Genomic DNA, 12,954 nt, shown 5'->3' with positions numbered 1-12,954 from the left:
CAATCATTTCACTCTTGGCTGGGGACATTTTGTACAAATAACTTAGTAATTTAGAAATACCCTGCACAGATTGGCCAATGATACGTGCCTTAACCAAGTACAACATATTTGTAAAATATAAGATACATAGAGACCAAAGTGATTTTATCCATTACACGTGTTCTCCTAAGTACAACTTCCATTTAAAGTCATGGAAATACCAAGGCTGCACTGTTCATATTAACTCTATCCTGTCAAACCTCCCCCCCCCCCCCAGATTTATACCAACATTAGATTAGAATTTACAGGAAGGGAAATAAATTCAACATCTCAAATGAAATTTAACCTTTAGATTAGGTGATGATCCCACAGTCTTGTCACAAGGTTTGCTTATTTATCACCCACTACCTGAGCTGTACTATCTAGCAGTGTGTGTGGTCTTACCACACTGGAAAAGAAGTCTAAATGGATTGAGCTACTGCAATTTGAGGTGTTGTCTTTTTGCTAGAGGTTATTCTCCCACAGCAGGATCAGTGGAAGAGAGTGTGCCTGCTACAGGCTGCTCAGTCACTACCGTTTGCAATCTAGTGTGAACTTCAGATGAAATTACTGGTGGTTCAAGTTAACACCCATGCTGTGAAATCTCACAACACAGGAGCATTCATTGCTTCCACCACTAAGTCAGCACTGTCTGCAGCAGGCAAGGTGAATGGCTGAGGCACTAACTCTACCCGGTGTGAGATAAAACCTGACAGAAAATGCACTCATTTCAGTCTCAGTGAAGGTGGTTCAACCACCTCTATACCACAGAAAGAGCATAAAATAAGAGCACAAACACACACACAGAGCTGCCACATCTTCTAAATCAAGTGGTGCTTGCTAACCCCTGATTGTATTCCAAATTGATTAGAAAATGGTTAACCAAATAGGAATTCTCCAAGGAGCTCAGGGTACTTTCAGCTGAACCTCTTTATACATGAGGATAGTAGGATACAAAACCCATATTATTTGATATTCACAAAGGGATAATACAATGTGTATGATTCTTTTCACACCAGCACCCTCCCCCTGCCTTCACAGCCTGTTCCCCTGCACCTCATAATGTCATAGGTTAGATATAATGTAAAGCCTAGCACCAGAATTGGCCTGACTGTTGCTAGCACTCCATAAATTCAGAGGTAAGGATGAGGATGATGCTACCTATCATTTTTCTAATGTACCAACAAACTGGGGGGTGAGAAAAGTGTTATCAGAGTTGCAGGAATTAAAGAAGGCAGTTGCACCACATTTAATGCATCTGGTTTCACATTTTAGGCAAGACAATTCTTACCACATCATAAGCTACTTCACACAGGAAGTCACACCATAAGCTACTTCACATTCTATAAAGTACCTAGAAGGGCCCTGCATTTGACTGAGTCACTTAAATACTTAATATACTTAATATACTATATATACTTAATATAAATAAGCATTCAATAATTACTGGAAAACAATCTAATCCAAGCCATGGACTGGCCTTTGCTTTGAAATTCTGCTTTTCTGGGGGCTGGAGGGAAGGATAAAAAAATAGCATCAAGAAATTAAATTCCAATAATTTTCTTTCAGAAAAAAAGCTGTTTTTTAGAAATGAGTGACATGAATCACATGCAGGTACTCTAGGAAGAGTAAGTTCCTATACAATTACGCTCTCCTCATGCAAGCAGATAAAATAAACCCCAAGCACATTGTATTTGTTATTTTTACTGTAACCATTACCCATAGTCACAGTTCCTGGAGTGCATTTGTTCAAGACCTACAAGAACTTGGGTTCAGAAGAAGCTCTAGGAATACATTTGCAGAATTTTCAGGCATCTTCCAGGCAGCCATGACTTCAATTCAACAGCACAACACAAACTTCAACAGCTTCAAAATTTGAAAGGGACATGGCAAAGTAACATTGTATTACCATGAGAAACAGCAACAATATGGTAAGTAGGAACAAGTAAATGCCAAAAGGGGTGGGAAAGCAAACACCTGTACAACCAAGATTAAAACATCACTTTCTGTGGAAAGCAACTCAGAAAAATGGTCTTAGTCCATAGTGTCATTTTGCAGGCACTACTTTAATATCACCATAGAATGGTTTGGGCTGGAAGGGGCCTTAGAGCTCATCCAGTTCCAGCCCCCTGGCACAGGCAGGGACACCTTCCTCTAGAGCAGGTTGCTCCAAGCCCCGTCCAATTGAGGCTTCAACACTTCCGGGGATTGGGCAGCCACAGCTTCTCTGGGCAACCTGGGCCAGCGCCCCACCACATTCACAGGGAAGAACTTTCTAATATCTAATCTAAATCTCCCCTCTGCAGTTTAAAGCTATTTCCCCTTGTCCTAATATCTTCCTCTATTGATTTTACTCATTTGCATATTAAAACCAAGAGAATTAATAGAATAATAAAACAGAGGCTGCTCCTCTCCTGTTGACTGAAGCTAGGTAAACAATTCTGGTTTACCAGGAGAGACTCACCCTCAGCAAGTAACAGTGAAGATAATTTGCCTTGCAATTCTCCACACTAAATTGGACTAAATTGCCTTGCAATTCTCCACACTGGCATTAATCTTTGCACCATGGAGGGAGACAAAGGAAGGAAGGAAGTAAGGGGTGGGGAAACTTCAAAGAACATCTAACTTATTACCATATCTAAAACATATTACAGCCCCTGAATAACTTTTAAACATGAACATGTATGTTTGTATCTGGTATTTACCATTGCTGTACATACAGTAAAGAGTAAGATCTTTCAAAAGAATAGAAAAGTTACTTTTAGAGGGTTGGTGGGTTTTTTGTCTGGTTGTGTATAAGACTGCTAGAAATCTACTTACGGCTGAGTGAGGTCACGAGTGATGAAGTCTGAACTCTTGAAGAGGAGGAAGATGTCACTGAGAGCTTTACATTTCAAAGAACTGTTCATTGCTATCCAGTAGGCATCCTAAACAAAAAAGGAGATTATCCAAAATGCATCTTAACTAGAAGGAATGCAAGCTGCAGATCTAGCTACATATTATACAGTATTTGAAATACAGGCAGAAGATTATTTCATGTTGAGGAAAACTTCACTTGCTGAAGTTTATATTACAAGACACAGAATAGTTATTGCTTTTCTTATAAATACTCCATTTGAAGCAGATCAAATTCACTTAAAAAAACAAGTTTTGCCTTCCTGTTCCAGGCACTTCCTTGGAATGCTTGACTGAACACAAGTTTCCCTTGAGAATATGATACAAACACATTTGGGTGCATCCATCCTTAAGGTATAGCTAAGAGTACCAAATATACCTAAAGGGAATCACAGAATGGTTTGGGTTGTAAAGGACCTTAAGATTATTTAGTTCAACCCCCTGACACAGGCAAGGACACCTTACACTAGACTATGTCACTCAAGGCTCTCTCCAACCTGGCCTTAAACACTGCCAGGGATGGAGCATTTACCACTTGCTTGGGCAACCTGCTCCAGTGTCTCACCACCCTCACAGTAAATAACTTCTTCCTTATATCCAATCTAAACTTCCCCTGTTTTATCACTTTTTTTTTTTTTTTTTAAATGTGGTGGTTTTAATCTTTATCCCAGGCAAAGTTTCCAGCCAGTATCCTCAATGAGAAGAGTCTGACCATCATACTCTTATCTGTGACAAGGACACGGGGTTTTATGTAAGAAAGCCAGTGCTGTCTTGCATCAGCCTCACCAAACAGTGCACCATTTAGCTCTAATCCACCAGAACAATTTGCTCTATCATGCTTCACTGGTATCTTGTCTATCACTTCTTCCTTCATCACTACACTCTTCTACTTTCCAGTACATTAAGATAAAACAAATAATCAGAAAAAGCCTCATGATAACATCTGTTCCAAGTTTTGGGAATCAGCATTCTTACCCTTGGAGCACTCCAGTTAAGTTTAGGAAAAACACTACCACCCAAGGAACTTATTGCTTCTTCAACTTTAGCTGTGAACTCGGGAAATTCGGGTGCCTGTACAAAGAACAACAACAAAAGTATCAGTTTCAATATATTTAATAGTGAAAAAAAATCCAAATACCATTAGAAATACATATTATAGAAGGAATAAATATGTCCAAAATAAGGAAACAAGAACCCCCTTAAAATAATGTATTTGTAGAAGTAAATCACTTAAGAACCAACTCTGACACATTCAATCACAGAAAACTGAAAATATGTCTCCAGTTCTCTCATTACTGGAAGATTCCATGAACTTCAGGGAAAACCCAAAACTTTGTAACATTCATCATGAAAGCTGCAATAGCTGCAAATATGCAAATCAAATAAACAGACCTTAAACACATACCTATTGGTTTATACCTGATCATGTATACAAATAAGATCTAAAAAGATTTAAAAGCAAGAAAACTTTCAAAAATAGTTTGTTAGAATTAAGCATCTCTTAAAAAATATAAAATACAAATATTGTAGTATTTTGTCAAAGTATTAAAAGGTAGAAAGAGATAATTACTGTTTTGTAATAGTTCTTCAGTTGCATTTACAAGCACAGTAAGAGAGCAGAAGTAAATAATTCATAGACAATTTGAGTGACAGCTCCTAATTTAGGCTTTAGTTTTACAAAATAATATTAGCAATACTTTAATCAGCTCTCATATTAGGTCTTAAAGTAGCCTTTCCTTAGTACATTACCTGGTCTCCACTGAGAAACTACACCTGAAAAACTGAAAGAGAACTTCTCTTATTTACTTTATTTTCAGAGCTTCAGTCAGTTCTAGAAATTGCGAGAAGTAAGACCCTTCATCCACTGCATTCTGATCCAATTGCCTCTCGTTTTGACCCAAGTCAGGAGTCACACTATATATGTAATAAAAGCAGATTCTAAACTTCCCTGGGGAAATGTTACGTCATGTCATCATCATGTCATTTGGTTAATACAAGTGAAGAAATATAAACAAGAGGACAGCTCCAAGGCTGCATAAACAAGCTGGATTCTATCATTCCCTAAATTCTAAATGCCTAGCTTTGCAACCATCAATATTAATGCATGGTTTTTTAAACACAGATTTTTTTTATAATCCTACCTGCTAATTCTTCATCAGAACACACACAGGGAAACAAGTTCTACCTGGCAACTCAGGCAGGTCTTCAAATCAGAATAATCACAACCACAGCCCACTGTATTGCTCCCTGAGCCAAGAAACCAATGCCAATATAACCTGGGATTTATCATCAGTAAGATATGAATGAATGACAGTGAACACAGAACAGCAGTCTCCAGCCTGTCCCACTCTTCTTTACACTTTATGTTCCCTATTGTCTCCCTGTTCAGCTTACATATCACTACTTCACAGAATCACAGACTGGTTTGGGCTAGAAGGGACCTAAAAACTCATCTGGTTTCAACCCCCTGCCATGGGCAGCAGCACCTTCCACTAGAGCAGGTTCCTCCAAGCCCCATCCAACCTGGCCTTGAACACTGCCAGGGATGGGGCAGCCACAGCTTCTCTGGGCACCCTGTGCCAGCGCCTCACCAGCCTCACAGTGATCTACTTGATCCATTCTCATCTGTTATGGTAACTCCAGATGCAGCTCCCCAGCCTTCTGCATTCTGCACAGGTCATTTCTTCACTCTCTTCAACACTTTCAAAACGGTAACAGTCAACACTTAAAAGCACTGAAAACTATTTCCATTCACTCCCTGGCAGTCCCTAGTTTTCAGGCAGAGAAAGCATATTTGCCATGATGGAGTCATCAGAGTGATCATTTACCAAGTTTGTAAGATAAAGAGTATATTGTGAAATTCTACTTTCAAGAGCCTGTTTCTTTGTGTAGGTGTATTTTTGGAGGATTTCTTTTATGCCATGGGCATAAACCATAGAATAACAGATCAACTAGGTTGGAAAATGTTCATTATTAATCATTTCCAAAGGTACAGGTTTGGCAAAAGACAAAGCCCTACCAGTCTCTGAACAAGAGCCACCCTGGAGGCCAAAACACTCCTTCCTCTGCCCATGTTTTACTGCTGAGCATCATGCTATAGGGTATGGAATATCCCCTAAGACAATTCAGGTCAGCTGTCCTGACTCTGTCCTCTCTCCTCTTGCCTATCCCTGCTGGAGAGGGGCATGGAGCAGAGCGGGAAAAAAAGAAAGCTTTGATGCTATGCAAGCACTGTTCAATAACAGCTAAAAGTTAACTCCATCGCAGCCAGCCCCAGTAAAGGTAATGTCTTTAGCCGTAAAACTGCAATCCTTACAATGCTTACATAGCTAAACCGAAACCACTTAGCCTGTACCCTGGGTGCCATACCTCTTGATAACGTATTTCCTTATCATGTTGTACACTATAATGAAACCTGATTCAAAAGTTTGATATTTCTTCAGCTGCATTAACATGAATTTGCAAAAGGTAAGCCAGATACCAAAATCCTTGTTCTGACTAATTTACAATCGAAAGCATCTACTTTCTCAAAGATTAGATCTTTGAACTGAAGCTATTAGCATGTGCAAATCTGGCATGAAATAGTTTTATAATCTAGGCTATAAATTCTGTTCTAGCATACATACGACTCAGAGCAGGGCTGTGCTTATATTGCACCTAATCCAATGTGACCAATTCAACACTGTTGAGCTGGAATACACTCAGCTGAAACACACTGAAATAACAGTACCAATGACAGACAAGTGACACAAGTACATTAACTCTGAAGATGATAGCACAAGAGCAAGTTTCAAAAAAGATGTAAAAGATGAGATTGTTCAGCCTGAAGAAGAGAAGGCTTTGAGGAGACCTTAGAGCAGCTTCCAGTGCCTAAAGCAGCCAACAAGAGACCCAGAGAGGGACTTTTTACAAGGGTCTGCAGGGATAGAACAAAGGGGAATGGCGATAAACTGACAGAGGGGAGATTTAGATTAGACATTAGGAAGAAGCTCTTCCCTGCGAGGGCGGTGAGGCACTGGCACAGGGTGCCAAGAGAAGCTGTGGCTGCCCCACCCCCAGCAGTGTTTAAGACCAGGTTGGAAGGGGCTTGAAGCAACCTGCTCTAGTGGAAGGTGTCTCTGACCAGGGTAAGGGTCTGGAACTTCATGAGCTTTAAGGCCTCTTCCAACCTAAACCATTCTATGATTCTACCATCAAAAAAGCCTCGTTGGAATCAGTCATGATCCTGATTCTAAGCCAGACACAGTGAAAGGAAAGTAAAAAAAAAAAAAAAAAAAAAATATAGAAAGAAGGAGAAAATAGTGGCACAGCACAGGTGTAAGAGCAGATTTGAAAATTGAGCTGCAGGGGCTTTATTTTTTCTGCATCCAATCTGATTAAGTAATTGGGAGATATTCAGAGTGGTGAAAATGAAAGACAGCTATATTTAGAGCCAACCCCAGTTCATTTCCTATAGTCTAACAAGTGTGTGATTGTTGGGGATGAAGAAAAGCATTTTATTTTTAGTTAAACAAAATTAAGCCAGCAAAACTTTTTTGAAGTTACATACATCCACACTGCCATCTGTCTAGAATGGTCTGAAGAACATTAAATACAGCATCAGGTATCTCTAACTGGCAACAAGTTTGTATCACGAGGTTGCAGAAAGGGTACTGCTGGCAAATCCATGTGTTAGGGCCTTACCTTAAGTGTTGTAGTATTCTCATCATCTGACCACTGTTCAAAATAAGAACAAATCAAAGGTTACTTGTCTCCTGAGCTCCTTTATCATTTATGAGAACATCAGAATTCATCTAGCTTCCTAAAAGCTAGATGTAGATCAAATCATAGCCCTGGGGCTCCAGCAGCATAACATCACAATCCTCCAGTTATGACAGCTGCAAATTAAGACAGGAAAAATGCTGTATATTCATCGAAGTACTATTCTAAAGTATGGATAAGAGAAGACAACTGTGTATTTTAATTGTGATTTCTATCACAGACTTGGATGTCTCAGAACTCCACAGCTTTCCCTGCCTAAAGCCTGTCTCCAGCACTTCCATCCTTGGACAATTGACCCATCAGTTTCAGTTATATTTCTTTTTCATCCCATTTTGTACCTTCTGTCACTTTTTACTTATATTTTTCAGCATTTTTCTTCTGGAATACCCTTATGAGCTATTATTGCCACAGACACTTTAACCGTCTCTTGAAATAACTCCTCCAAATGTTGTACTCCTATTTTTTCAGGGCACGAAATGGCATTAAGTTCAGTTCCAACATCCTTCAACATTATCTACTCATTATTACAAACACAATTATCAAGAAATAATAAAAAGGCAGTCTTTGTGAAAGAGCACAGAAACATTTTAAACCTTCCATGACAGCATAAATAATGTTCTTAAGTTTCTCAAGGCAACTACCACAATTATTCTTTCTGTGAAGCACTCTCCTCACCTATAAGTTACATAGAAAAGGTTACACATTCATACTTTTTCTCAAGAGACTTGGCATTAAGTTACATTTTATACTGACCTGTATTTCCTCTGCATCATCACTCACCTCCTGAGCATGACTGGGTGGATCTTCTCTGAAACAAAAAATAAGCAGGGAAAAAAAAAAATTAGGCACTGGAGTTTCACTTGACCATATCATAGAACCATAGAACAGCTTGGGCTGGAAAGGACCTTAAGATCATCTAGCTCCTACCCACTTTGCCATGGGGAGAGATGCCTTGCGCTAGACCAGGTTGCCCAAGGCTCTCTCCAACCTGGCCTCGAACACTGCCAGGGATGGAGCATTTACCACTTGTTTGGGCAACCTGTTCCAGTGTCTCACCACCCTCACTGTAAAGAACTTCTTCCTTATATCTAACCTGAACTTCCCCTGATTAAGTTTAAACCACTTCCCCTTGTTCTATCACTACAGTCTGTGATGAAGCGTCCCTCTCTGGCATCCTTGTAGGTCCTCATCAGATATTGGAAGGCTGCTATGAGGCAGCATCTACCAGCTGCAGATCTCAAATATTTCTGCAGGAAGAATAAGCCTCAAAGTCCCTGGCAGAGAAAAATCAGAGCAAGCCAGTACAGAGAACTGAAAACCAAGAACCCTGGCATTAGGCTTGGGCCCTACCCAACACACTTTGCTGCTTTCAAATTAGCAGATCACATCTTTTCAAATTAGCAGATCACTGAAAATGCCTCAACTGAAGCTTTTCAACTCCCTATGAATGATTCTTTTCCAACTTTACTGTACTCTGACAGAAGCAGAAATTAAACTTTCATTTAAATTCTGCTTTGCCTCCATATTCCTTTCCAAGTAAAAATTCATTAAACTTTAGTTTCAGATGTTGATCTGTGAATTTCTGGTTCTGAAGAGAAAACATCCTCCCACCCTACATAACAAAAAGATTCTAATAACATAGCTCTTAGCTTCTTCCTGAAAAGTTCCTTTTTCTACACAGATGGGATAGTTACAAAACAAGAAAGCACTTGACTGCAAATATTCTCTTGAAGTTTTAGGTGACATCTGAAGTTCTTTCATACAACTGAGTGTGAAGACGTTAAAGGAGAAGACCATGCTTTTGAAGACTTATTCAGCAAGTCAGTATAGAAAACAGCTTAAGTTCAAATGTAGGTCTCAACTCTTCAACAAGCAAAGTCTCTGCAGCCCCTTAATGTACTTCTATAGGAATTAAACTATCTATTCAGTTTTTGAGATCTAGAGCTCAGATACTGGTTCACTGAAGATTAAAAGAGATCATGGCCTTGAATGCCGTATCACATTCACTTCTAGCTAAGAAAGTTCAACTAAGAGAAAAACTGGTTTTTAAAAGGGATTTTCAATTGGAAGCATGTTAAGAAGCATAATTTAAGTCAATTCTCCAGCTGTTCATTATTGGACTGAAGAGAGCCCAAAATGTTTGCATAACACAGCTGTAAAGTCAGTTGCAGCTTTTCTGAAGGCTTATTGAAAAATAAATAGCTGCTGCTAAAGAAGTTGCACAATTCCGCAGAAGCAGGTGACAAAATTGCTTCTTATCCAAAATGGTTTAAAAACAATTTGCCCTGGGTTCAGCACTAGCAGCCATTTTTCTCCTTCTTAATAGCTGGTGCAGTGCTGTGTTTTTCACTTTCAGCCTGGGAACAACACTGATAAAACCGATGTTTTTAGTTGTCGCTAAATAATGATTACTCTAACCAAGAACTTTTTGAGTCTCATGCTCTGCCAGGGAGGAAGGGAAACCAGGAGGAAGCAGAGACAGGACACCTGACCCAAACTAGCCAAAGAGGTATTCCATGCTATAGCATGTCATGCCTACTATATAAACTGGGGGCAGTTACCCGGAAGGGTTAGATTGCTGCTCAGGCCGGGCTGGGTCTGTCGGCGGGTGGTGAGCAGTTGTATTCTCTTCCCTTGTTATTTTCCTTATCATTATTATTATTGGTGGTAGCAGTAGTGATTTGTGTTATACCGTAGTTACTGGACAGCTCTTATCTCAACCTGTGGGAGTTACCTCTGGGAGCTGGGGGAGGAAGATGGGGGTGAGTGAGTGAGGGACTGCATGGTTCTGAGTTACAGGCTGGGCTTAAACCACAACACGGTTTTCTGGATTCCTTTTATTAAAATAAAAAAATAAAAAAAATAAAAAAAGTAAAAGACCTTTCATCTTTCCAGGGTGTTTAAAAAGCTTCAGTTTCAAACAAATTGATTCCAGAGAAATTAGATATGACTCCCTTACACTCACAGCCTAATTGGTTGCTCTGTGAGAGGTAAACTACCAGTTAGGAAATGATGGAGTGGGACTGATTTCTGAGTCTGATCATTAGCAAGGTGTTGCATGCAGTAATCATTGTACAAGGAAGCCATACAGTGAGATTCTAAGCAGAAGACAAAGAACAAAGCCTGGGTTCTTACCAACTGTTTCAATATCTATTCACCTCATTCTTCTTCATTCAAAATCTTGGCATAGGAATACATACATACAGGACATTCAGCCTTGCCATATGCACAGATTATGTGTATGCAAACAATTATATGAACTCAGTAATTACTAGGATTCTATAGATAGCATCCAAAGCGACTTTGATAGGGTCAAGAGGTGGGCCAGTGCAAACTACATGAAGTTCAACAAGACCAAGTGCAAGGTCCTGTGCCTGGGTTGGGGCAACCCCAAGCACAAAAACAGGATGGGAGGAGCATGGATTGAGAGCAACCCGAGGAGAAGGACTTGGGGGTGCTGGTTGATGAAAAGCTCAACATGACCAACAATGTGCGCTTGCAGCCCAGAAACTAACAGTGTCCTGGGCTGCATCCCAAGAAGTATGACCAGCAGGTCAAGGGAGAAGATTCTCCCCCCACTACTCCGCTCTCATGACATACCTCCTGCAGTCCTGTGCCCAGCTCTGAGGTCCCCAACAAGGATGTAGACCTGCTTGAGCAAGTCCAGAAGAGGCCACGAAGATGATCCAAGGGCTGGAGTACATCTACTATGGAGACAGGCTGAGAGTTGGGCTTGTTCAGCCTGGAGAAGAGAAGACTACAAGGAACCCCAAAGGGTGCCTGCAACAGAACTGGAAAGGGACTTTTTACAAGCCACGTAAGGATAGGATAAGGGGGAATGGCCTCAAGATGATAGAAGGGACATTTAGATTAGATGTTAGGAAGATATTCTTTACTATGAGGGTGGTGAGACACTGGATCAGGTTACCAAAAGTGGTGAATGCTCCTACTGCAGCAGTGTTCAAGGCCAGGTTGGACAGGGCTTGGAGCAACCTGGTCTAGTAGAAGGTGTCCCTGCCTATGGCAGGGGGTTGGAACTAGATGATGTTTAGGGCCCCTTCCAAATCAAACCATTCTATGATTCTATGATATTGAGAATAAAACTCACTTTACTCCTGAGTAAGAGGATAAAGTCACTTTACCCCTGGATAAGGCAGCAGGCACATGAGTGGTGTGGGAGATATCAAGCCTCTGAACTGAGCTAACCATATCAAAGCAACAAGAGCAAACCAGCAGACTAGGCACCTAAGAGACTGGTAAACTCCACAAGGAAAGACAGGGGAAAAAAAAGAAAGAACCACTTGGTCTAGACTGAATATATAACATAGATTTTAGGTTCCGCATCAGTCGTTTTACTGAAAGAAAGTCGTTTTACTGACAGCACCAGCTTGCTCACATGCTCATACAGTATGAGCTTTACTGCAGCCAGACTAGTCAAATTTTAATAAATTATTATGCAAGATATGTGTAAACAAAATAGTGCTGTGACTATATCAAATAGTATTACTAGTTGGAGGGTAGGGGGAAAACACTCTTTACCTTCCAGAAACCACAAGTGTTCCATCATCCAGTAAATATTCTTTCACATTGTCTGGTAGGGGAAGTATCACACTAGAAGAAACATAAGAATTTCTTTAATCACTTATTATTATTTGTTAAAATAATCACAAGAGTTTAATATAAATAATTTATTTTAATACATCGTCTCTCAATAATGGTATGCTTTATTCTCTAACACTACGAAAAAAAAATATTTCTCTGTCTGCCCTCTCACTCCTTCCCACAAATCAATGCCCATTTTCCCTCCAGGAAAGTAGAGGAGAAGGAGGCAAAAATTTTAAATTAAATGCACAAAAGAGCCACATTCCTTCAAAACTCTTAAGAAACTCCAAGAAAGAGTGCGTTTGGCCCATGAGAAGTGGACATCTTGCTCAATCTAAAGGTTTCCCTTCCAGATCCAAACCAAAACTTGCATATACCACCTGAATGTTCCAAAAATGCAGAACTGCCACTACACTTATCAAACATACACATGTGCTACACTCTACAAACCATAAAAGATTAAATGCTTTGTTTACTAACAGTCTTTTTGATCCAACAGGGCAATGATCTGAAGCTTGACTTCCCTGAGTTACTGCCAGTTCTCATAACCATTTCCTAACCGGCAGCAACAGCTTAGAAACTGCAGAATTTGCTACAGCTTCCAGAAATACACAGAAACATGAAGTGAATCACTTGGTTTGGGTGTGCTCAGCCTCAGTTCCTTTGAGGACCCAAGTG

The 12,954-nt window shown here is 40.1% G+C and overlaps 1 protein-coding gene across 2 annotated transcripts in view; it reads right to left on the bottom strand.

The window, feature by feature from the left end:
- Positions 1–12,954, bottom strand: part of CDC123 (cell division cycle 123) — a 37,034-nt gene that overhangs the window by 23,566 nt on the left and 514 nt on the right. The window contains exons 2-6 of one of the 2 annotated variants that reach the window (XM_061467248.1): positions 12,214–12,285; positions 8,428–8,482; positions 7,597–7,629; positions 3,889–3,984; positions 2,839–2,945 (exon numbers count right to left, since the gene is read on the bottom strand). In XM_061467248.1, coding sequence (XP_061323232.1) covers positions 2,839–2,945; positions 3,889–3,984; positions 7,597–7,629; positions 8,428–8,482; positions 12,214–12,285 — 363 coding nt within the window. The remainder of the gene's footprint in view (positions 1–2,838; positions 2,946–3,888; positions 3,985–7,596; positions 7,630–8,427; positions 8,483–12,213; positions 12,286–12,954) is intronic. The other variant, XM_061467249.1, reaches the window with a different exon arrangement.

Source organism: Pezoporus flaviventris, unplaced genomic scaffold (genome assembly GCF_033815535.1).
Source record: "Pezoporus flaviventris isolate CSIRO_AGI_PZ_B2104156 unplaced genomic scaffold, CSIRO_AGI_Pfla_v1 ptg000045l, whole genome shotgun sequence".
Classification (NCBI taxonomy): Eukaryota; Metazoa; Chordata; class Aves; order Psittaciformes; family Psittacidae; genus Pezoporus; species Pezoporus flaviventris.
This window is presented reverse-complemented; position numbering and strand designations above follow the sequence as displayed.